General features: G+C 36.6%; 1 protein-coding gene across 6 annotated transcripts in view; it reads left to right on the forward strand.

The window, feature by feature from the left end:
- Positions 1-27,397, forward strand: part of GRM7 (glutamate metabotropic receptor 7) — an 888,308-nt gene that overhangs the window by 437,127 nt on the left and 423,784 nt on the right. For all 6 annotated transcript variants that reach the window (XR_004281484.1, XR_004281485.1, XM_032325977.1 and 3 more), the window contains exons 3-4: positions 717-858; positions 6,507-6,661. Coding sequence is in view for 4 of the 6 variants with exons in the window: in XM_032325977.1 (XP_032181868.1) it covers positions 717-858; positions 6,507-6,661 (297 nt within the window). In the remaining 2 variants the exon portion in view is untranslated. The remainder of the gene's footprint in view (positions 1-716; positions 859-6,506; positions 6,662-27,397) is intronic.

Here is a 27,397-nt window from a genome sequence, read left to right on the forward strand (position 1 = left end):
ATCATCACAGATCTGAGAAGTCTGGAGTCAACAAATCTATTTTTCTATTTAATCCCCTTACATTCTAACCAAAAATACATATTACTAAATAACTTTAAGAAATTTTAATATGGGATAATATACATAAAACACATATTTGAAGGTTGGGCACATTGTATGTGGTCACTCATAGTTTGTTGCTCTGATTTACAGTCGTTGGTGTTCTTGCTGTAGTTTTATTTTTAGATTTATTCCACTGACTCTGACCTTTAAAAGTTGGGATGACTATGAAGGTGAAAAAAGTCCTGGGAATGCAAAGACCAGAAAAGCCACAGAAATTCACCTGAGTTTTATGTCTTTCAGTACATTTTTACTGTAGTGTATTGATTGCAGTTTTCTTGTGGTTATATTGCATTCATTTTAAAGACCTTCCCCCACCCAGTTTGTCAGCCTAAATCTACTTCCCCACAATTGATATCACTGGTGTTCCTGGGCATCATTAGTCCTTTACAAGTGCAGTGCTAAGAAAATCAGGCTGTGCAATGTCATGGAAGGTGCACCAAGTATGAATAACGGCTCAGGACTTGGCATGACATCTTAAGGCTTCCTCATTCAGATCACCAAGGGAGTGCTGCGCACTCAGAATTCAAAATTCTCTCCTCCCCAGCTACTCACCCTGGTTCCTTTGGTATGTCTGAGGGAACTTTATTGACACTCTGCTTTCTTTTCTTAAACAGGTGGGCTCTGCATTGCACAGTCCGTGAGAATCCCCCAAGAACGCAAAGACAGAACTATTGACTTTGATAGAATTATCAAACAGCTCCTGGACACCCCCAACTCCAGGGCCGTCGTGATTTTTGCCAACGATGAGGATATAAAGTAAGGATGACTGGTGAAATTCATTAATATGCATGCTGCAACTTTAGGAGACAGAAAGATCAGGATACTGGCAGAGAAAGGGGAAAAGATAGCACAGAAGCAAATCTATAATTACACAGTGGCAAAGTCTGTTCGTGCTTTCTCCCTTACATGAGTAGTTAGAGCAAACTATGGAAGCAGCACTGTGTTGCTGTCATGTCTTCCCCCTCTATTAGCAAAATAAATGTATTCAATTACTTGTAAAAAGAGAAAACCACTAGACCTTTTAAAGATTCTTTTATTAAAAATATATCCAAATGTAACAGACTTTTATCCAAAGAACGGTTCCTCTTAATGTAAAAGGAAAGAAAAAAAAAAAAAGTCATATAATTCTGGCTGTATTGCTACCGCTTTAGACCCAGTATGTTCCAAACCAACCTTGTCTACCAGTATGTCTCTAATTCATTTCTTCCTCTCTTTTCTTACCTCAATCCTCCCTGGAGACAAAAATTCGACTGGTATCTCGACTCCCCATTTTTCCTCATTCTTTGCATTCTTGGCCAAGCCAGGCTGAGTTAACCTTTGTTTCTAGAAGATAACATGCCCAGAATGTGTTTCTAAGACAGAAACAAATGTGCCTGATTTCTTCTCTGCCCACTACCACCTTGTTCCATAATATTTATTTATTTAAAATAAACAGCAATTACACCTGCTTAAAAAACTATTTTAAAAATCTAGGTTATATTCGGGTGCACGTGCCCCTTTGGATCACTACGTTTGTATCCTTAAGGTAAATACCCAATAGTGCAATTGCTGGGTCATAGGGCAGTTCTATTTTCAACATTTTGAGGAACCTCCATGCTGTTTTCCAGAGTGGCTGCACCAGCTTGCATTCCCACCAACAGTGTAGGAGGGTTCCCCTTTCTCCACATCCTCGCCAGCATCTGTCATTTCCTGACTTGATGATTTTAGCCATTCTGACTGGTGTTGGGGATAAAAATATATGTTTATAAAAAATAAAAAATTAATTAAAAAAAAAATCTAGGTTATAAAAAAAAAGTGCCATTCATCCTGCCCTTAGCTAACAAGTTCTCTTTAGATGCAATGGCTAATGACTAGGTTATTGAATATTCTTCTAGAGACAGTCTGCATCTCTTTGCACAATGATGCATATTGTATGTACATCTTGTTCTCTTCCCTGCTAGCCTTTACTTACTATTTTATCACGGATGTCTATGAATGTCAGTACCTATCTCTTCAGTCTTTTCATAGCTAGGCAGAATTTCATTTTACATGCATGTTGTCATTTATCTAAATGCTCCCTTATTGACTGACATTTGGTTACAGACTTTTGCAATCATTAATAACACTGTGGTAAACTTCCTTTTACAAAAATCTGTGCACCCACATATAAATATACAAATATATCATATTAATATAAACATTCTATGCAGGAGTTGGATATATAATATTAATATAACACAATTATATGTTAATATGGAATTACATAATTTCATATATTTACTTATGTGTTTTTAACATAAATCCCCAGAAAAGACTTTTCCAGGACAAGGTGTGTCCCAGTATGATTATAGTTTTCCAAAGAGTTTATGCTAGTTTACATCTCCACTGATGTGAACAAACTGTATGGAGTTATTTAGTATTTGTCTTAGATAAAATATAATACTTAATTTGAAGGTGGGTATCATTTATTAAGAGAAAGTTTAAGAGCCCAGGCCATTATTGCATCCTGCTTGGATTACTGCATTGTCCTCATCACGAGCCTCCTAGTTCTGTGTCTCTCTCCTCCACGTGCCCCCTAAATGCTGCCCCTGAACCCATCCATCATTTTCCCAGTATTCAGCTCTGATCACAGGTAGCAGGACTATTCAACTGACAGCTAATGAAACCTGACATTGAGATAGGTGTGTGGTGTTTTACTAATGCCCACTGTGTCACTTTGGGAAGTTGCCCCACAGTTGCCCCCTTCTGCTTCCCAACTTCTGAGCCTCAGTTCTTCCAAATGAAAATCCTTCTGAGCTCTTTTTGTAGTTATCCAGCCTTGTCCTACCGTTCTTAACCTATTTCATTCCCTGCTCCTTCACGTTTTGTGTTTCCTCATTCCTGGTCTTTGTGTGCTCTCTCGCACACACCTGGAAGGCTTTTCCTGCCTTACTTTCTCATAATGGTGCATCTCTAGTGTGGCTTTCTGAAGGAAGACGTCTCTACACAATGCAGGTTTGGCACATTCTTCATAGTGAATGTCACTGATGTTATTTTACATCACTTGATCCTTTGCTTAGTGTCCACCTTCTCTGCAAGTCCCTAAGCATCTCTGGGGCAGAGCTGATGCCTCATTTAACTTCCTTCTGTATCCTCAGTTCCTATCATGGTGTTCGGTATAGAGTAAATGCTCAAGGAACAGTATTGAATAAATGAATGAGTAAAGTCACTATGCTAATGAACTCTATTTAATAATTTAAATACAAACTTCTCTGTCTGGACTTCACAATGCTTTAGAATGTGTTCCTAATTTAACATTTAGACCCCACTTCCACTCATCCACTACCACACCCAGAATACATGGCTCTGGTCCCGCACAGTCCTGTCCTGATTTCTCCTCCCATGGCCTTTATTCATGGTGTTTTTTCTCTCCTTCTCTACTTGTTGAAATTGTCTGTTTTTCAAAATCTAACTTGAACATGCCCTTCTCCATGAAACTGTTTCTGGTGACCCCTTAAATGTATTACTTCTCTCCTTAAAAATTCTCTAGTGTTGCTCTTAGGGCATTTTTCATCTACACTTTGAGTTATAGTTGTTTAAAAGATTTTGTTTTCATAATATTACTCTTGGGTCATTGTATTGTTGTTGTTGTTGCTGTTTTTTTTTTTTTTTCTTTCTTGTATCTTATTCATCTCTGTTGATATCTTTCTTATTTCATAAATATTTTATATATTTTCCAATATGTAATACATTGATAAGTGTGGCTTTGTGTTTATCTCCACATACATTGTACATGTCACATAAAAAATTACCACAAATAGCTCTGATGACTAATTTTTTTTTAATACTGCTGACTTGTAGGTAATGTGAAGTTTTAATTTAGGATGTAAAACTGCATGCAATCTGCACAATAAGTATGCTCATTCTTTTGTTTTGGGGTTTGTGTGCTGAATATTATTGCATATTGTGATTCATAGCAGTGATAGCAGAAATAGTTCTTGAGCACAGTGATAAAATTTAAGTACATATATAATTTCCTTCCAAAACATGATCTTAAATACATGGATGTCTGAAGAGTACTGTTAACTCACAGTGTTATATTATTTATTTTTTTCAGAAGATTTACACTGTAAATGGGAAATTTGAGATTTTTTAGAACATTAACTTCAAATACTTTGTAAGAGAATGGCAGTGAGAAGACAGTAATGTCTATATTTTAAAGCTAAAATAAATGCGAAGTAAGTCATGGGTACGATAATTTGGATTTAAGACAAGGGTGAATCCTTTTTCTGAAATACTTTATTCTGATTATAAAAATAATACCTAGCTACTATTTATCTACTGGAAAAAGGAAAAGTTTTTTTTGTTGTTGTTGCTCTTTATTGAAAGGAGCCATTAAGTTTACTTTGTCTCCTGATTATCTAGAAAAAAATAAAGGTTAAATAATTTCCTATAAAATTTACAATCCCAATACTCAGAGATAGCATAAAATTCTGGGTTAATGTTTGCCAGCACTTTTTTCTAAACATACATAGATTTTCCCCCAAAACAATCTCCTGCTTTTTATCTCCCACTTTTTGTAATTCACATGTCACTTTTGATGCCGTAAGTATTTTTAAATGGTTTAATCTTGTTTATCATTGTCAATAAACCCACACTTTTCCATTTATATTAAAGTGAACATCCACTTTTTGCATTTATGTAGTTTTGTCTTTTTTCATGTTTTACTTGGCTTCTGGCCACCTTTGCAACTTCTTCAATCTCAGCAGTGTCTTCCAGGTGAAATATTAGGCTAACAATACATTGTGTATTATCGTTATTTTTCTGTGCTCTCAGATGGCTTTATACTCCTGTGTGTATATACACACATACAAGCAACATCTAGGCAGCTTTTTTCTTATATATGAGTTGGATAATCTCTTGCAGTTTTTTAAATTGATTTTTCTTTTTAACAAGTGCTTGTGGAAATCTTACTCAGTATATTCTAATTGTTTCCCAGTCTATCCTCCCTGTCATTTATTCAGACAGTTCCCTGCTGCTTTGCACTGAGGCTGTCTGCAGTAATGAACATATGTTTCTGGAGAGTATTTGATCATTTCCTTTGGACAGATTAGTAGAAATAATATCTCTAGGTCAAGGGTACAAATAATTGATTACATTGATTTTTATTAAAATTATACATGCACATATTAAAAAATCAAAATATGACTGGAAATACTTTGATGCAAACAGCAGAGTCCTGTCCCTTCAGACTTCAGACCTTTGGCGGACTGGTCAGACATCCAAATTGCCATCCATTAGAGGGTCTTTCTATGTCAGTATATAGAATTCTTTTTCTAGGGGGGTCCAGATTTTTCCAGAGAAGTTATTTTCTACCTCCGGTGACACTCCCTTAGTTTCCAACATTCTGTCAGCAGAAGTGTGGATTTCGTAGAGGATCTTACCATTTCAGTACTTAGTGCTAAATTTCACTTACCTTCCTTCCCTTCACCTTCAGCTCACCATCTCTAACTCACAACCTTCTGGTATTTTGATGTTTACAATAGCAGAACCTATTCCTTAAAATTTTATTACTAAATTACCATTCCATTTTCTGCCTGGAAGAAAAAGAAAGAAACCTAAGGTTTTGCTATTTTATATACAACCTTTCAACTGATTCTCTTTTATTTGGCCATGTACCTTTGTGGTACTTAGTATCTCCAAGTCTTGAGAAACAAAGAAACCGCTACTCCTGTGGTACAGCCCACCAAAGGAGCTTTAGTTGTAGCTTCTTCTGATCTACAATTACCTCTTATCTACTTCTTTCAAAAAAAATTTTTAATAACTTTACTATGAATGATCAGTTTCCTTTTGTTTTATTTGCCTTGTTGCTCTTTTTATTTGTGTACTATTTTTATTTATGAATATGGGCTGTAAAATCTTCAAGTATAACATACACGTTTATTTTAATAATTTAAGACCCTTAATTTATATTGGCCTGTTGCTTTCCAGAAATTATACACACCACCAGCAATGAATGCAAGCACTCATTTCTCCAGCCCCATGCCCAAACTCGCAATCCAAACCAAACCAAAACAAATCTTTTGGCCAACATGAGAACCAAATGTGATTATCTTTCCTTAATTCATATTTTCCTCCTTTCTAATCTATATGAATATTTATCTCCAGCTTACTGGTTATTTATATTTCTCCTTTTTTCTTTTGACTTTCAATGTTTCTTGTGTATTTTCCTCAAGCTGCTTTGATTATTTTTCTTAGTGGTTTTTAAGATTTCTTTATATAAGTAAGATATAAATCCTGAGGCATACTTTTTTTTTTTTTTTTGCCATTGACTACTTACTTTTTGAGAACTGGTAGCTTGCTTTTCTTCTGCTTCATTACTAATACATATATGTTTAGCAGCTGCTCCTTATCATTAATATAACGTCTCATGTTCTTTTTCACAGGCAGATCCTTGCAGCAGCCAAGAGAGCTGACCAAGTGGGCCATTTTCTTTGGGTAGGATCAGACAGCTGGGGATCCAAAATCAACCCACTGCATCAGCATGAAGATATTGCAGAAGGAGCCATTACCATTCAGCCCAAGCGAGCAACTGTAGAAGGTATGGGTTTTTCAGTTGTAAAACGCGCTAAGAGAGTGGTTTGTGCCAGGAAGGATGGCTAAATCATGTGTCTCTTTGAGGGTTTGGTGTTTTTCCACATAATTTAAAAATTATGCAGTACAATTTCAAACATATAGCCATGAAATGCAAATTAAGCCATATATCTGGTCTGTTCTTTTGTTGATATTCCTCTTTTGAAGAGATCATGTATTTTTATAATAATTAGCATATTTTTTTTCATTATGGCACCAGAGCTTTCCGAGAGAAGAACATTACCATTAATAAGTAAAATAATAACACAATCCAAGTGTACTTAAGTGAACTGCATTTTCTGAGAGAATATTTTCCCTTTGCAATGTATCCATTCTATAGCAGGATAACTACAGGGATCCTTTCCCTCTTTACCTTGTGGGGTTTCTTCCAGTGCCCACAATGGCAAAACATACCACTTCTCTTGGGCACTAACACCATTTTGTCTTCATGGGTCTCTTTTTGCTCTCTTTCTCTTTTTCTCACTTTCTCTTTCTCTTTCTTGAGCCTTCCTAAATCACTGCCCTCTTTCTTTTCCTTGCCTTCCCTGCTGCTTCATGATTCTTTAAGAGGAAGAAGGAGGAGAAGGTTTTTATTAGCATCCTCCTGATCTAACGAAGGTTGCTGATTATAATTTACGTTTTCCTTTAATTCGAAAAGAAAACTTTTTTCTAAAAGAAGATATTGTAAAGAAAAGGAGCTCCTCTGCTGCTGTTCTTTGTGTTTCTTTTCTGATGGGCCAGGTCTCCAAAGATTCCCTAAAACATGCTGGCTTTGCACATTAAAAAAGCCTCTATCCTCTTACTCAAAAGGGGATCAAATATTTGCATTTCTTTCCATTCTGTCTCCACTCCAGTATAATTAATTATTCTCCCCAGAAGACTGCATGGTCTGTGGAGACCTTTTTAAACAAGCCAGGTTGTGGTTCTGTCACTGTTGCCTTTCTGTGTTATCTGGGGGAGATAAAGATCCCATGAGTCACCCATGTGTTCCTTGGAAGTCTTAGAATTCATTTCATTCCGCAGAACGTGTCCTGAGAAGATTGCTTATCTTATAACACAGACCAATGCACTTGCAGATGGGTTGCAGAAACAAAAGACAACATTTTAACTATCTCCACTGTTTTTACTCAAAATTTTGAGTATCCGCTGTGTGTCTTGCTCTGTTACAAAAGTTGGAAAAACAAGATAAGGACAAAACTCTTAACTTCAAAGCATACAGGGCTGAGAGAAGTTGTCAAAAATAGCTAATGACTAGGTCAAATGAGATACTGTGTAAGCACAGTATGGAATAAATACCACAGGGCACAAAGGAAAGACTGTGGAAGTGTCTCTCCAGTGGTGAGGGTGTGGTTGGGGATATTCCTGAGAGACGGTAAAATGATGACTTTGTAGTTCATCCAGCAAGCAATGAGAAGAATGTCTTGTACTCCCAACCTACGGGCAGGAACAGAAGAGTGAAGGACACCCTGGGGTAACAGTAAATAATTCATTCTGCAAAATAATCCTGCATTATGGTTCTGAAATTCTTATAGTTCTTTAAAAGTGTTCCCATTTACAATGCATTGGGAGAACTCTTTTCTCCCCCAGATTTCCAGTCACTACACCATTGGCCCGATTGGCTCCTTTCTATCCTTTAGGTCTCTGCTGAGATATTAATTTTCCTTGGAGGCTACAAGTGACTATTCCACCCCAGCTAAGTTTGAGTTAGAAGCCCTTTCTATTCCTTCTACAGCATCCTACATGACCCCTACCATTGTAGTACTTCTTTAGTTGTCTCTGTCTGGAAACATATCTCTTATGCAACCCCTCCATTGTACCCCCAGCACCTAGAACTTGGCCTGCATATGGCAGATTTTTAAGTGGATGGATGTGGTTGGATGCTGGAATGGATGGAGGAATCACAGACTACCTCAAGTCCTTGCATAAAATATAGTAGAAAAATTGGCCTGAGTTGGATTATGAAGGGTCTTGAAATTATACTAAGGAATGTGTTCTTTATTCTGAAAGTTTGGGCAGCATCTGAAAAGTGGATGTAATCAAAGAAAGTTCACTCAGGTGACTTTATGAAGAGGTGATGAGTAGGAGTTGGATGAGAGCCAAAGCAAGCAAGAAAGGAGTAAGATCCTTCCTTCCTCAGCTGTAGATGCTGCATAGACATGGATGCCCATACTCCATGGTTACCAACTCCAGTTTCATGATATTTATGGAAATTACTATGTATCTTGAAGTTTTTAAAAAGTTTTTGAAAAACAATTCCTGCTATGTATTTATGTGTTTAGGGATACACAGTTTTCTTTCTTTCTTTCTTTCTTTCTTTCTTTCTTTCTTTCTTAGATACACAGAGTTCTTAAATCAGACACAAACAGCATCCTAAATCTGTAAAAAGAAATTTTACACACACACACACACACACACACACATATATATATAGAGAGAGAGAGAGAGAGAATCCCAAACAACAAAATGAAAGAGAAATATTGTTAGCAATAGGAATATTGGGATGTGATGGAGCAGCAACTCTTTATACAAAACTCTCCATCCTTACCCAGATAGAAATGAAGACTTTTTGGTAGCTGGTGTGTGTGGCTTCTGTCTAACCAATATTGTATATGTACATTATTACAAAGAACAGCATGGATTTGTTCACCCAGGAGATGAGACATCAAGACTGTGGCTGTACATTTACAGTGACACACTCCTGAGGAAGTAAAAAAAGAAATGCTTTCACTTGCACTAAGGTTTCTGAACCAAGCTATGAAATATCACAAATGAAAGTGATAATCAAGCACATTCTGTATTGGCAAATAAGTTTTCCTCTCCTGTCTATTTTTTTTCTTTCTGATGAATGTTCTATATTGATTTCTAGTGCCGTGGAACATCCTCCAAATATTTATAACACTGCTATATCCCTGTATCTTTGTGTTTTATAATGCTATATGTACAGATGTAAACAGGAAGAGGCCAAGCAGTAATCAACATGATTCTTTTCTTTAGATTTATATTTTGAACATGTTCAGCAAAGTTCTGAATTTTTGGCTGGTCTCTTCTCTATCTCCATGAATAATTAACAATAAATTGCTTTAGGCCAAATTGCTAGCAAGCACGGGGTCTCTGTGAAAGTAGTGCTCATCTTCTTTTATCTTTTATCTGTATTTATTCTTCATTTATAGAATAAAGGGCCTCTGTGTTTGCTAGCCAAGTGTGTTGTGCTTCCCCCTTTCAATTGGGTGATGATAGGAACTGTGCCCGGGAAGGGTCAGCTGTGGCCTCTATGGCTGCCCGGCAGTCGGAGGGTATCTGGAGAATGTCTCCACAACTTGGCAGCTTTCCTCCAGCTCCTGAGCCAAAACACTTCTGTAATATTTAGTTTCTCTGAATTGTCTGATGAGCCAAGGGATCCCTGGCATGTTTCTCTCTTCTGTTGCCCCATTAACTAGGATTCTCTGTCATCCTCTCCAGCCCCCAACAAATTGTCAGAGGAAAAAAAAAAATGCCCATGTTGCCTTCAACTCTTTGCTCTACAAAGTGCTCTGCTTCTCTGAGAATAGGCGTCCAAAGCATCCTCTAATTATAGTCAACAGGGATCATGGACCAGCATCTTTTCATCTCAGCCATCATCATTAACATTAGGGAGCTAGCGTAATGAAGGGTGGATTTTCAAAGCTAACTAAAATGGCTCTGACTATTGGTGATACTTTCAAATGGGGCTGCAGAACAGCTTGGTTCCTGAATTAAATCTGCAGTATATGTAGGAGAGACAAAAAGTGCTCTTGACCTGGCATAAAAAAAAAAAAACTTGGTTATTTCATGCTTTTTTAATTCAAGATTGAAATGAATTCATTTTTCCTAAAGCCAGAGATCAAAGCTATGAAGAGCTGAACTAAAATATTTCTAGCTCCAATTTAGATGTGTCCTACTTTAGCCTTCCTTGAGTACCAGGAACATTCCACACATATCACAAGGTTTTGTTAGGGGAATGGGAGAAAACAGACAGGAAAGAAAGCATTGCCTTAAATCACAGGGCTATTTCTGAGTAACACATCTGCTTTTTAGAGCTATCACCTGTGTAATAAGAAAGAAGTAAGAGGATTGCCTGTTTGGTGTCATGGCAATTTCTTTATTGAATCTTTTACAAATAGTTTATAAACTTTAGCAGGGCATCAGGGGCCAACCTAAACAGTGAGATATAGCAAGTGACAGTCTAGACCAGGTCCCTGCTCCCATGGAGGTGCTTACTTAATTTAGAGGTGATAAGTGATGATGAAAAAAATATAAATAAGAAAATACCATTTTAGATCAATTTCCATATTTTTTCCATGAAAGACCAGCCTGTAAATTATGGAGATACAAAGGAAGAAGAGAGACCAGGACACAATGCAGGTCAAAACAAAGATCAGGAGGATGTTGGTGCAGGTCAGTGGCTTGAGCCTCTCTAGCCTACTCTAGATTCCTGGCTCATATTCTTATCAGATTCTTTCACTGGTTAAAACCCACTAAGGTTTCCCATTTCCCTATTTCCTACTGATCTGGAAAATAATTTTTTCTTCATGATAGATCAAATCATTAATCTTTTCAAAAGACTACCTAATTTTTTCAGCGTTACTCTACCCTGCATAAAGCAAGCTCATTGTTCTCCAAGTCCAAAATGTGTCACATACGCCCTTTACAGCAAGCACCAGACATAACCATGCTCACTGTAACACTTAGATCTAAAATCTGAACCTTGGAGGCAGTGCCTACAGCCCATGGGTTCCCTGAGATTAGCCATCTTTGCTTCTACTTCCTTAGCATTTACTGGAGGATCTGAGATATAGTAAATTTTTAAAAATCTAAATTTGTCTTTTTGTCTCTTCTATGTCAAACTATCTATAACACCTGAATATGCAAACAACTGCATTTTTATGGGAATTTAAAATTTTCTCAGGATGGGTAAAGATATGTCCAAAATGGTTTCTCTTCTACTTTGTATTCTAGGACATTTAGTAGAAAGACCATGTTCGGGAATTCCCAGGATCTCATTTGGGATCACTCCAGGAATTTTAAAGTGGGTCTGCACACTTTTCCTTTTGCTCGCCGTTGGAGCACTTCTTGCCTTCTTGGTCTTCTTGCCTTTGTTTTCCAAGGCTGAAGAGACTTTCGGGGTAGGATCAGCACCATGGCTCAATTAGATGACTTGTTAGGGTGTTCTAAATACAGAAGGGAAGTCTCAGCTCTGACTCCTCAGAAAGTAGGAAGCACAGATGAGGCTGCCTCTGTTTATGTTAGACCTTCCAGTGGGAAGTTCTTTTCCAGACCATACTGTTTCTTCTAATAGAACAGACTGAAAAAGAGAGGGCCGGCAGGTCACAGAGGTGAGAATAGGTGTATCAAGAAAAATACCATCTTATTTTTCATCTTGTGTTGTTTAAACTAGAGATTGTTGGCCTTGAGCAAGTGGAAAGAAATGTAAACAGAGACACCTGTAACCTAAATAACTATGGAGAGCTGAGAACAATTCGCTTTATGTGTATAAAGGCCCAGGTTTTGAGCCATGCTGTCTCCCATCTCCTAGGATAGATGCTTTCCTACCGGGCTTCACTTATCTGGCCACCCATCATTTCCTAGCCAGTGAATATGGAAATCAACAAGAAAATATCCATTCTGTTTGCCTGATATGCAGTCTCATGCCCCCAGTACCCTGAACACTCGTAGTTAATAGTTGGATCTCTAGTATGTCTCACTGGTTGAATTCTTGGCTACAAAGAACTAGTTAGTTTTGATTCCAAATGTGTTTATTGCAGAGATATGTATTACCATAATTATTTCATGTAATTAAAATTGTATAAACCAGTGAAGTAAGTGCAAAGAGAGTAAAAGAGAGGCTGCTGTTTCAAAGAAGACAGATTTTAATTCTTTGGAAAGATTGGTAAGTTTGTCACTGTTAGTTGTGGGCTAAATACGGGGGATTTTGGAGGGAAATCATAAACACTAGAAACATACTACACTTAATTACTGTGCAATTAACTTTAAGATTTTATTTCATTTCCCTAAGATCACAATACAGGGGCACCTGGGTGGCTCAGTTGGTTAAGCATCTGCCTCCAGCTCAAGTCATCATCCCAGGGTCCTGGGACTGAGTCCCACATTGAGCTTCTTACTCATCAGGGAGTTTACTTCTCTCTCCCCCTCTGCCAGCCACTCCCCCTGCTTGTGCTCTCTCTCTGTCAAAATAAATAAATAAAATCTTAAAAAAAAAATAATGACCACAATACTGAATTTTATTACAGTTTTTTTTTTTTCAAGATTATGACAGGGAAGCCAACTACATAAAAAATATCTTGATCCTGCATTAGAAAATTCTCTAGTGAGTGTGTGTGTGTGTGTGTGTGTGTGTACATGACTAGATGGATTTTGAGTTAAAACATTTAATATATTTATGTATTTTTAGTGATTCATTACCAAGATAGAGATTTTTGATTAACTGACCAATCTTTCATCCCAATTATATTTAATGATAAAGTTTCCAATATACTTTAATTTGGGTTTTCCCTCTCTTGGACTTAAGTTTTTCACCTATAAATGAAACTATATCACCCCAAAGTTTCCTTCTAGGAGGAACATTGTGGGAATGATTGTCTATTAAATTTCTGCCTACTCTGCACCCATTCTCTCTTCTCACTACAGCCCCTATTCTCACCTGGAGAACCCCATACTCTTCTGTCAGCACATGTGACTTAAGTGACACTGATCTAACGCTTGGCTCTGTGATAGGGCATGGAGTTCATATCACACCCCTGGCTCCAAATCTGGATCAGGATTTCTCATCTTTATAAACTACGGAACTCTGTTAATTACGTAAGATCCTTCAGAATGGGTTTCTATAACATACATCTCAAATGACTTAACAAAAATCATTGTTTATTAGGACAGCCTTCTGCTAGGCCTTTTGTTAGATGTTATATTTGCTCTGAGTTACATCCTTTCCAAGTGCTATTTACCTCACCTGGATGTCCCTGCCTTTTCTCCCCTTCTTTATCCCTCTCTTGTGAAATTTGTACATTCTTCTGTTAGGAGACCATTGGTCTCATCAACCCCATGGTGTTTCCCTTCCCTTGTTCCTAATCTCATCCTCTCAAGCATGCAGTGGCTCTTCTGCTTGTGAAGCATCTTCACGCATAATTAGTTATTTCCTGTATATATCCAGAGAATGCTAACTGGAATCTAAGTGTGGCTTCAGCTATTTCCAGGAAATACAGATGAACTATCAGATTACTCTCCAGAAATCTGTTTCAGAATTCAGGACATCATTGAGAGAGAAGCCCTTCTAAAGGAAGAATGACAAAATGAGTCTGACCCAGGAAGAAAGTCTTAGTTGTCAGAAGAAAGAGACAAATTTCCTCTTCCCAGGCCGGAACTCATTGAATTCATACATGATTTCCATAGGGAACAGGCAGACTATGCAGAAAGTAAATCTCCTACTGTGGTAACAAATAAACTCTCAAAGACTAAGACAACAAACAAATATTGCTCACTCATGTGAAATCTGCTCTGACTTTAGGAGACATTCCAGGGCAGCTGGCCTCAATGTACTTGTTCAGCCTTCTAGGCTGTTTCTGTCTTCTGGCACATCCATATCAACACATTCTGTGCACATTGCCAACAAGAGAGTGGCACATTCACAAACTATGCTTAAATGCTTTTAGCTTGGAAGGGATATGCATGATCCCTACTTCAATTTCATTAGCCAAAGCAAGTTTTCTATTCAAAAAAAATCCTGCACAGAACTAAAAGAAAGCTGAATATTGCTGAAACCAACTTGTGTCTATCTCGAATTCCATTTGACTAAAAACTGTCAGCGATTAGGACACTCGTAATAATACTTTAGAACGTCCTAACAAGAGTTCAGCATATGAGGAGAATAACACTCTCTGCTACTTTGCCCCAGACCTCTGAATAACTTTGACACCAGGAGCACTGCCTTGGCAGTGATCCAAAGTAGGGGATCCTGGCGTCAGTGGAAAATATGGTGCTTGGCAGAGCCCTGGAAGTTCTACTGAATCCAGAAGATAGTCCAGATGAAGAAAGCTATTCGAAGGAAATAGTAAGATACTTGGCAGACTTGTTCATGAGAATGTAGGCAATACCCTTGAACAGAGTCTGTGCATGAACCACATGGGAAGATGTCGGTGAGAGGGCATCGGTAATGTGACTCCATTTATTCCTGCATGCTGTAAGGCTTGGGAAAATTCCAGTGACCTCTGAAAATTCAGATTTATCATTTTCTGACCAATGCTCTTGACTGTTCATCCAGTAGTCCTTTTTTTTACCGTTCTTTTTGACCAGTGGAAGCCTCCTCATTCTATGAAGTTTAAAAATGCCAAATGCTCACTTACTTAACTCCCCTGCAGTTAGGGGATAAGCAGGTGACCTAATCCCTAATCCTACCATTTTGGGGACCCATGAAAACATTTTCTGAGAGAGCATTTCATAAATATTTTCCTCTCTTAAAAAAAATAATAAAGTCATGTTACTACAGTGACAGTCCAAGTTATTATCCAATCCAAGACAAATTTAAAGTAAAAGAGGGCATAAACTGTAATTGTCCCAGGCAAAGCAGAGTATGTGGTCACCCATTTCATAAGGAGAAAAAAACCCTGCCTTCTTCTCTTCTTGTGTTTGTCATATTAACTTGTGAAGACAGGATACTTGGAGTGATGGCAGTCCTCTTAATGCGGGGAGCAAATGACAACAAAGAAAAGCACAGAAGACAGATGGACAAACCTGGGTCTGTAATGACTTATTTAAGTTGTTGAAACAATCCTGGAATTATTTACCTTGAGGATTTCCTTTCATGGGAGAACAATCACCTCTTATCTTTAAGCCACTATTGAGCTAGGTATTCTGTTACATGCAGCCGAAGGTGCCCTTAATCTTTCATCTGTCTTACTCACTCTTTATACCCAGCACTTGAAATAGACCTATGAAATAATCTCAACTCTCATAAAATATTTGTTGACTGAGTGTATTTTATAAATTATTTTTTTTAATTTTTAAAAGATTTTATTTATTTATTTGACAGAGAGAGATCATGAGTAGTCAGAGAGGCAGGCAGAGGGTGAGGGGGAAGTAGACTCCCTGCTGAGCAGAGAGCCCCATGTGGGACTTCATCCCAGGACCCTGAGATCATGAGCTGAGCTGAAGGTAGAGGCTTAACCCACTGAGCCACCCAGGCACCCCTATAAATTAATTTAAAAAAAAATACCTTATTAGAGAAATATTAGGTTTACAGCAAAATTGAGAGGGAGTACAGAGATTTTCCACATGTGTAGCCTTTCCCATTTTCAGTATTGTACATGTGTAGCTTTTCCATACATGTGTAGCCTTTCCAATTATCAGTATTGCTTACCTCTACATTGACCCAGAATAGCCACCCAAAATCCATTGTTTACTTTAGGCTTCACCTTTGGTGTCGTATAATCAATGGGTTTGGAAAAATGTATAATGATACATGTTTATCATAATAATATCATATGGAGTATTTTCATTGCCCTTAATATACTCTGGGCTCTGCCTGTTAATCCCCTTACCACACACACAAGCAGCCACAGATCTTCTATTGTCTCCATAGTTTTGCCTTCTCTACAATGTCTTATCACTGGAATCATAATACTTATAGCCTTTTTAGATTGGCTTCTTCAACTTAGTAATATATATTTAAGTTTCCTCCATGTCTTTTCATGGCTTGATAGCTCATTTCTTTTCAGTGCTGACTAATATTTCATGGTCTGAATATACCACAGTTTATGTATCCATTCAACTATTGGAGAACATATTGGCTGCTTCTAAGTTTTGGCAATTATGAATAAAGCTGCTATTAATATCCATGTGTAGGATTTTGTGTGGGCGTGTTTCCAACTGCTTTGGGTAAATACCAAGAAGCACAATTGTTAGAATGTATGGTAAGACTGTGTTATTTTGTAAGAAACTGATGAACTGTCTCTCAATGTGGCTGTGTCATTTTGCATTCTCTCCAGCAAGAAGTGAGTGTTCGGTTGTTCTGCTTCCCTCCCAGCATTTGGTGTCAGTGTTCAAGATTTTGGCTCTTGGGCACCTGGGTCACTCGGTGGGTTAAGCCTCTGCCTTTGGGTCAGGTCATGATCCGAGGGTGCTGGGATCAAGCCCCGAGTTGGGCTCTCAGCTCGGCAGGGAGCCTGCTTCCCCCTCTCTCTTTGCCTGTCTCTCTCCTACTTGCCATCTCTCTCTCTGTCAAAAAAGAGTTTGGGTCTTTGAGTAGTGGTATCCTACCACTGTTAATTTAATTTTCATTCCCCTGATGATATATAATATGGAACATCTTTTCACGCACTTATTTGCCATCTATATATTTTATCTGGTAAGGTGTCTGTTAAGGGTTTTGGCCCATTTTTAAAATCAGGGTTTGTTTTGTTTCATTTTGTTTTGTTTTTTATTTTTTAATGTTGAATTTTGAGGTTCTTCTTTACTCTTGGTAAGAGCCTTGTTTCACATATGACTTTTACAAATATTTTCTCCCCATCTGTGGCTTATCTTCTAATTCTCTTGATATTATCTTTTGTAGAGCAGAAGTTTTTGATTTTTGTTTTTCATTTTAATGAAGTGCCACTTATCAGTTTCTTTCTTTCATGGATTATTACCTTCGTATTATATCTTAAAAGTCATCAACACACCTAAGGGCATCTAGATTTTTTTTCCTTTGTTATCTTCTAAGAGTTTTATAATTTTGTGTTTTACATTTGGGCCTTTTATCCATCTTTGAGTTAATTTTTGTGAAGGGTGTAAGTTTGTATCTAGATGTGATTTTGTTTGACTGTAGATGTCTACTTGTTCTGGTATGGTTTGTTGAAGATACTATCTTTGCTTCATTGTGTTGCCTTTGCTTTTTTTGTCAAAGATTAGTTGATTATAGTTATGAAGGGACTATTTCATTGATCTTTTTGTCTGTTATTTTACAGATACCATATTATTGCAATTACTATAGATTGATAGTGAGTCTTAAAGTTGCGAAGAGTCAGTCCTCCAACTTTGTTCTTCTCCTTCAATATTGTGTCAGCCACTCTGGTTCTTTTGCCTGTTCATGTCAATTTTAGAATCAGTTTGTCAGTATCCATAAAATAACTTGCTCATATTTTTATTGGGATTGTATTGCATTGAGATTGCATATCTGTAGATAAATTTGTGAAGAACTGGCATCTTGATAATATTAAACCTTCCTATCTATGAACATGGAATATCTCTCCATTTTTATAGATCTTTGATTTCATTCTTCAGAGTTTTATAGTTTTCTTCATATAGATATAATAGATACATACCTTCATATAAATATAATAGATATATAATAGATACATACCTAATTACATCTTTTTTGAAGTGCTAATATAAATGCTACTCTTTTTAATTTCAGATTTCACTTGTTCATTGTTATGTAGTGAAGCAATTGATTTCTATATACTAACATTTTATCCTGTAAGTTTCTTATAATTACTTATTAGTTCCAGGAGTTTTTTGTTGTGGTGGTTGTTGTTGATTCTTTTTAGTTTTCTGCATGGATGATTACATCATCTGTGAATAAGGTCAGTTTTATGTCTTTCTTCCAAATCTATATAACTTTTATTTCCTTTTCTTGCCTAATTTCATTAGCAAGGATTAGTATGAGATGATACCTTTGCTTTGTACCCGATCTTTGTGGGAAAACTTAGAGTTTCTCAACACTAAGTATGATGTCAGCTGTAGGTTTTTTGTAGATATAATGTCTTAAATATATATATATATATATATATATATATATATTGCAAATCGTATTACTGTAGAGTAATAGCTTCAAGAAAGATAGCTTCAAGAAAGATTATTACTTTCACTGTATATGCCTATATGTTTCACCAAAAGTAATATTATTACTTTAATTTTATTATGAAGTACAGTCATTTCATAAGCCATTTTGTAACTATTATAGATTATATGAAAATATTCATGCAAGAATTACCCTTGAAGAAGAAATGTAAAGTAAGGAATGCTTTTATATTTGTAAGATCAGTACAGCTTCTGGTCATTGATTGACAATAAAATTGTAGAATGGGGAAGGGAGATAGAATTAATATTGCAAACAAATACCCTTCCTTGTTGAAATTATAAATATATAAATATTTATAACCTAATTTTAGTTTTATTCAAATATCAGAATGTGAAAGCATTTTTTCAGACTAAGCAAATATGACACTGATAATATTATTTGAGAGTTTCATTGAATTAACACCTTCTACACTGTAGAGAATAGTTCCTTAAAATAAATCACAATTGCTATGTGATCTTTGCCCAAATGAGAACTGATCGTAATATATTCTCAGGATTATAGACTATTCATCCAGCTATGTCACTACAAGCTTTCCTCCCTAAGTTATCATATGTAGGAATTTTCACTTTAGAAATGTACCTCTTTTTTTTTTCTATTACCCACTCCAAAATTGTTTTCTCTGTCATCACATAATCATCAATATTTCTGTATATCACATTTATTTGACCACTGATTGTCAGTTAACAAATCTTGACTCTTTACTATCTTTCAGGCACAAATTAGGTGCTAGTAACCAGAAAAGAATGACCCTTGCCCTCATGGATTATGCACTAGCAGAGGGAAATAGATAATAATCAACAGATAAATAAGTAAATAAATAAATAAATGCAGGTGGTAAATGGTATAAATTCTGTCTCTTCATTGATATTCTCATTTTTTCATTCATCATTTTCCTAGTTTTCTTTAGTTCTCTGTCCATGGTTTCCTTTAGTTCTTTGAGTATATTTAAGGCAGTTGATTTAAAATTTTTTTCTAATAAGTTTAACGTCTTGGCTTCCTAGGGGATCATTTCTGTCCTTCTTTTTTTTTTTTTTTTTTTCTTTGAATGGCTTATCCTTTACTAATTTTTTGGTTTTTTTTTTTTTTTTTTTGTGATTCTGTTGTTGTTGCTGCTGTTGAAAACTAAAACTTTGACTATTTTACTGTGGTAACTCTGGCAATGAGATTCTACATCTTCCCTATGGTTTGATGGTCTTGATTTTTGAAGGCTGCAGTTGTTTGTTTGCTTAGTGACTTTTCTAAATATGAAAAGACTGTATTATTTGTCATGTATGATCACTGACATTCTGCTTGCTCTGTTAGCTTATTATATTCAGCTTGTGTTTTGACAGAGAGTTCCTTGAAAGCCAGGTCCTAAAACAAACAAATAAACAAACATATAAAACACCCAAAGCATACCTTTCATGGTGAATTAGTTTGTTAGGGGTCTTATAGCAAAGTGCTGCAAAATAGGTGGCTTAAGCAAAAGAAATTTATTGTCTCACAGTTCTGGAAGCAGTGTTGGCAGATCCAGATGTTGGCATGATTGTTCCTTTTCAGAGGTCTGAAAGAAAATCTGGTTCATGCTCCCTTGTGTAGTTTCTGATAATTTGCTGTGAATCTTTGGCATTCCTTGGGTTGCCTTCCTTTTCACATATGTTCTCCCTGTCTGTCTGTCCCAGTTTTCCCTTTGCATAAGGATATGGGTCATATTAAATTATGGGTCACCCTAAAGACCTTATCTTAATGCATTATATCTGTAATGGTCTTATTTTCAAATACATTCACATTTGAGATACTGGTAGAGACCTCAAATAAATTTTGACACAATCCAAATAAGACATACCATCCAGTCTTTGTGAATTGGCTGTCTTCTGGGGCACTCATTCAAGGCTTAAACAAGCCATGTACAATTCTGCCTTAGCTTTTACTTCCTGCCTTTGTTGAGCCTAGAGATTAGCCAAGTATGTGAGATTAAGGTCGTAGGTCTTTCCTGAAGACCAATCCTGCCTTGGATTTTTGTGTGGTTTTCTAAATTCCCCAGTCGTACACAGGCACTTGTGAATGTCCTAATTTCCCAAAGAAACTCTCTTTTCAGATTTTTCTCCCAGGCTTTAGGCTGTCTATTACATGTTTCAATCATAATCTTTTGCTCCAGGTGGCTATGGGTTTTCCATTCACTTTATAATGATTATGAACAATGTATATCTCTTTTACACCTTGAATAATTTCTAAGTTAGGCAAAATGGAAACAAGTATGTGGTTTTAATCTTTCAGGTAGCCCCCAGAAAGGTTAAAATAAAGAAACATGATATTTTTCTAATAAGGTCTGCTCTGCTTTCTCCCCAGAACCAAGTATGACAGTCTCACTCTTAGAATGCAGGCTGTGGCCTTTAGCTTTTTAAGACTGCCATTGAAACACGGAGTGGGTGGGGGCAAAAGCAAATAAAAAAGCCACAAAGCTTTTCTAACACTTTCAAGTTGCTTTTTTCTTAATTTAGCATTCACTTGGTTGCTGTAACCTTTTAGTGTCTTCCAGAGTTTTGACATAGTTGGTTTCGGTAGTTTCTGCTTGTTTTTGGTATTTCTTTGGAGGGACAAGAGTTTATAGCTGTCTATAGAAAACAGTGCAGTTGTTCTGGGCAGGAGCATGCTTGGTGTATGTGAAGAGCAAGGAATGTGATGAGCCTGGGTCAGGGTGAGAAAGAAGGAGATGAAGACAAGAGATAATGGGAGGCTCAGATCATATAGGATCTTGGAAGCCATTGTAAAGATTTTGCCATTTATTATGAATAGAGTAGAAGATCTTTGAAGGTTTTGAGCACAGGAATAGCATGATATGTTATGCATATTAAGAGGATAATACTGTTAGGTTGAATATAGAATATAGAAAAACAAGGATAAAGTCTAAAATTATGGTTATGATGCTCTTACAGTAGACAAAGTGAGCGGTAACAGTAGGGTGAACCAGGGGGTAGCAGTGAAGGTAAGAAGTATTTTGATTTAAAATATAATTTGAAAATGAAGCCAATAGGCTTTGGACAGAAGGAAAGATAAGTCAAGAGTGATTGCAAAGTTCTTTACTTGAGCAGCAAGAGGGATGGAATTTTCACCAGCTGAGATGGGGAAAACAGTCAGTAGAGCAGGTTTTAGGGAAACAAACAGCAATATCAATTTTGGATGTGCTGAATTAGAGATACTTACACATCCAAGTAGAGATATGAAATGAACAATTCATTATAGGAATCTGAAATTTAAGAGAGACTTCTGGAAGCCTTTTAATTTCCTGGACTCATTACTTGAAGAAATACTTGAAGTAGTATTTTAAAGAATAAAAAGGTACCAAATAGTGATTGCTAAAAAATTCTAGCATTAAGAGAGTACAAAGGGAGAAACTAGATTGACCAGTGAGCTAGGATAAAATAACTTGACTATGGTTTTTTGGAAATCAAATCAAGAAGATATTTCAGAGTAGAGGAATGTCATCTGCTTCATCAAAATACTACCGTTTATTCATGCTTGGCCATTCAGTTTGGCAAAATGGAGTTCATTGGTGATTTCTGACAAATTGTTATATTTGAGTGATGCACAAAATCCTGGATGAAATTGTTGGATGAAAGTATTGTAGGAGTGTGTCTGTAGTCAATAAATACTATCCTGTAAAATCCCCAGCAATGTTTCCCCAGGTTTATTACCACAGACCTAGAGGAAGGGGGGTATGGTCACAACATGGTACCATGTCACACCATATGGTACCCAAATACAAAAGATATTTGGAGTATCTTCAAGGGATATGCCATTATAAATGGCAAAGTGACGTATATATTTAAGACAAATAATAATCCTGCTTTTAGGATATCAAGCTAATTTTGTATCTGAAACCATTTCATAACATGTAGATAGAGCAAAAGCCTCAGAGGAACTTAACAGGGCAGGTATTTAGTATCTTCAACAGGATGAATTTACTTGTAGGCATTTTTTTCATATACTTGTACTTATATTTTGGCAGATAGGAAATGTATGTGTATGTGTGAGTGTGTGTGCTATAATCACCACCAATAATATTGCTAAATGCATACACAATGGATTTGAGTACAGAGCTAATCAACATCAGTTCCTTTGTTGTGCCACCAACTAGTTAGGTGCTGAGTAGGCATTTTTTTCCCTACTTCAGTGTTCTCTTATAGAAAATGAGAGGATAGGTTTAAATGATTAGTGAGAACTGCTAATGCCCTAGAGTTCTCTGATTATCCACTGGGGGAAAAATTACATGAGTGTGTGTCTAAGTGTGTTAGTGTGTGTAACGTAGACAGAAAGAACTATAACTCCTGCTGTGAGTAAGCACCCAAGGGAGACAATAAAGAGATAAAATCACAAGTATAGCAAAATTTCAGAACAGTCATAAATTGTAAAATAGACCAAAAATATTTTTTAAAATACCCGTCTTTACTTCACTCATATAGAAGACAGAGATAGAAAACAATGAAATTATTGGAGGAGACACCGAAGACGAAAAGCAAGAAAGGGAATCCGGGAGAAGTGAAGTCTAAAATCAGAAGTTGAAAGAAAGGAAGAAATGTACACATTGAGTAAGGAGGAGGAAAATTCACAAATATTATAACTCTTTGAAAATCCCTATTTTCGAAATTGAACTGTTCAAAACCAACTTTTCTCCTCTTTCCAGAACAATAGCTTTTTCTCCTTTTTCCAGAACAATAGCTATTTATTTACTTAACAGAAAGAAAGGGAAACAGTTTCTGTTTTCAGCATGCAGGAGAGCATTGACTTGGTGCATGCTTAGAAGACCATTGAAGACTGAGACCAGGCTCTCCTTCTTTATGGGCAGTGGGTCATTGCAGGAACCCACAGACTCCACTAAGGCTTTAAATAGCTGCACCTAGTAGAATTAAAAAGTGTCATGAGTTTGGACTAAGCATGAACAGAAGCACTTGAAACTATTAAACTCAGGGCCGACTATGAAAGCAAAGCAGTAGTAAGAATTTAAAGGGTCATTAAGTTAGCCAAATGGATGGCAGGAAGAAAAATCAGCTACAAAAATGGAGAGGTTGAAGGGATTTCTTTAATGTTCTTAACAAAAATTAGATGTTTGTTAATCTCTCCTCATTTGGAGAAGAAGAAAAAAGACCATACTAAATCAGATAAGGGCTTTTTCAGGCACTGTATGTATGACATTAGGTGTGTGCTATTAGGTTAATTGAAATTTTCAAGTTAAAATGACCTTCTAACTTTAAATAGAAATTTTTTTCCCCAGTCAGTTGTTAAAGGGGTTGTTTTGCAGTTTCCTAAGCACTAAGTCTATTGTGCTATTTGTAATTTGACTTGGAAAATTACTTCCCTAACCTCTAACACTCAAAACTCTTTAATATTGTAAAATTGCTGACTATCTTTCTTAGAATTCACATTTCAGACAAAAATACCACTTTGTCTTGTTGAATTTTAGGAAGTCTTGGAAAGACACATGGGAGGGGGGCAAATTGTGATGTATTTTGAAGTCCCTTCATTAAACATATCTTCAACAAACTTCAGTTGAATACAGCCCAGAAATTCTGATATGCTCCAGAGATAAGAGATACGATGCTAATGCCTTCCCTAAAATAAAAACTCATGGTGTATTGGAGAAAGTAAAGACAATCAGGGGAAAGAGCTGATTATCATCATGGCAGAGGATGAATTGTGCTTATGAGATAAGCCAGGTGGAGAAGGGTGTATGTGAACATCATTAGTAGAGGGCATTAAGGGACAAAAGTAGGTGTCAAGAGAGGTAATCCTTAAAGAACAAAATTAGCAAGATAGGAAACAACATGTGTTGGAGAGGATGTGGAGAAAGGGGAACCCTCTTACACTGTTGGTGGGAATGCAAGTTGGTGCAGCCACTTTGGAGAACAGTGTGAAGATTCCTCAAGAAATTAAAAATAGAGCTTCCCTATGACCCTGCCATTGCACTACTGGGTATTTACTCCAAAGATACAGATGTAGTGAAAAGAAGGGCCATCTCTACCCCAATGTTTATAGCAGCAATGGCCACGGTCGCCAAACTGTGGAAAGAACCAAGATGCCCTTCAACAGATGAATGGATAAGGAAGATGTGGTCCATATACACTATGGAGTATTATGCCTCCATCAGAAAGGATGAATACCCAACTTTTGTAGCAACATGGATGGGACTGGAAGAGATTATGCTGAGTGAAATAAGTCAAGCAGAGAGAGTCAATTATATGGTTTCACTTATTTGCGGAGCATAACAAATAGCATGGAGGACAAGGAGAGATGGAGAGGAGAGGGGAGTTGAGGGAAATTGGAAGGGGAGGTGAACCATGAGAGACTATGGACTCTGAAAAACAATCTGAAGGTTTTGAAGGGGCCAGGGTGGGAGGTTGGGGGATCCAGGTGGTGGGTATTGTAGAGGGCACATATTGCGTGGAGCACTGGGTGTGGTGCAAAAATAATGAATACTGTTACGCTGAAAAGGTAAAAAAAATTAAAAAAAAAAAAGAACAAATAGTAGTTGACCTACTAAATAAGAGGTAGAAGGGTTCCATTTAGTGACAGCAGAATTTATAAGGGGCAAGAAGTAACAAATAGTATTTCAACATGTTAGAATAAACTGAAGACCATGGAGGGGTTTGGATCACTGGTGGACAGACTGGCAGGGACTAAACCATAAACAGGACCCTGGGCATGATTTATTGAAGACTTGCAACAAAATGGACCAATCTGAACCTTTGAGATATTGATTCCAGGATCTGATGTCAACACAGAGCTCAGACTGGTCTTTCTTAGATTTCTTACGGACACCAAAATTTATCCTCAGAGAACCAGAATGACCATGGTTGAACAAAAAAGTCCACATCTGACTGGCTATTTGAAGGTATTTAGTTCCAGCCTGCCTGAAGCTACTAGTGAACTTGATTCAAAAACCAAAAGCTTTTCTAACTTATGACTAACCAAAAACTGACAAAACTTAGCTATACCACACCATTCTTGTTTCCTCATTGTTCTTTTAGATGCATTTCCTGTTCTAAATCTGATTTCCTTTTGTATTCTGTTGCTTTGTTTTTTAAACTTTATTTTAAAATATTTTATTAGAGTATAATCTCCATTGGCTTGAATATGTAAATCTTAAATGCACCATTCAGTGACTTTTTTCCATGTACACACCAAAGTGACCACCATACAAATCAAGACATAGATTTTCTCATCACCCCAAATGAATTCTCCTGGTTTCACTTCCTATCACTTATTCTTCCATCTTCAAAAGAGTTAATGTTGTCTTCTCTTTCACTTCGCATAGATTTTTTTAAATCTCACAGTAGATCTGTTCTTTTTTTTTTTTTTTAAAAGATTTTATTTATTTATTTGACAGACAGAGATCAGAAGTAGGCAGAGAGGCAGGCAGAGACAGAGAGAGGAGGAAGCAGGCTCCACGCTGAGCAGAGAGCCCAAAGCAAGGCTCGATCCCAGGACCCTGGGATCATGACCTGAGCAGAAGGCAGAGGCTTTAACCCACTGAGCCACCCAGGTGCCCCCACAGTAGATCTGTTTTGCCTCTGAATCCCATAGACTCATATGTGAAAGAATGGAATCATACCGTGTATGTTTGTGGGTATCTAATTTCTTCACTAAATATACTAAAATTTAGGGATAGAACCCTATTGCAGCATATTACATTGTTTATTCTTTTTATTGTTATGTAATATTCCATTGTCCAAACACTGCAATGTGTTTATCCACTGATACATCATAAACATTTGTGTTATGGTGCTCTGCCAATGTAATTTCTGATTCTTCCAATTTCAAGCTGAAATACTGTATTAAGGCACAAATATTCCTGTTATCTTTTATTACTTTTTGAAGAAAAATTTACTGGGCAAATTGATATTTTTGTACATTTTCAGCTAATGTGCCCATTTTAGCAAAGTATCCTGGTGCTTTTTTCCATCATCTGTTTCATTGTCATTGAGCCCCTTTGATGAGTTCTTGATGCAGTCATAAAGTCACAGAGAAAAACAATATACATTGATGGAAAGAAAAGTCAGAGAATGCAGAAAGATATGGCTTACAATGTGAGAACTATTAATATTATATATGATTTAAACCTGTGTTGTCATACAAATACTATAGAGTTCATGAGGTTCTGAGAGTAATGTTGATACTAACAGGTTTTACATTTAAATGAGATTTCTATTTGCAGTTCTACTTTTAGACCCAAGTTCCTCATGCCCTGTGTACATACATAGCAACATATGTAAGTAGAGAGTCTAGTTCTTTGCTGAATTTGATGAATATAAAAACCAACCTCTGACTAGTCTAAAGAGTAGAGTAATTAATCACATAATTTTCATCCTTAGGAAACATAGCATTTTTTTATGATCTCTCTGCTACATTTTATCATCTGTTTTTATACAACAACTCATGGTAGAACAAAATTCTTTTTCCCTATTCATATTTTACATTGTTTAACACACTTGCGTTTTGTGTCAGGGTATTCTGTTCATGTGTGTGTGTGTGTGTGTATATATATATTTTTTTTTAATCAAATACTAGTTTGCCAAAAGCCAATCATTCTGACATTGACATTTGGAGGACTAATTTATTCTAACCTCAGGGAATTTACTTTTTAGGAATAAATTGAGCATTAAAAATTTCTGTCTGATGTTTTTAAAAAGGTTTTATGGAATTTCTTATACATAAGCCAAGTGAAGCACAGCATGTTGGCACATACCCAGTACTTTTGGGTACCATGGGATTCCAAAAAATGTTCTTGTCTTGAATTGATTATTTCAACTCTCAACATCATTCATGCAGATGTCAGTGACTTATGCTATGCTTAGGTTATAT

This window comes from Mustela erminea, chromosome 1 (assembly GCF_009829155.1).
Source record: "Mustela erminea isolate mMusErm1 chromosome 1, mMusErm1.Pri, whole genome shotgun sequence".
Classification (NCBI taxonomy): Eukaryota; Metazoa; Chordata; class Mammalia; order Carnivora; family Mustelidae; genus Mustela; species Mustela erminea.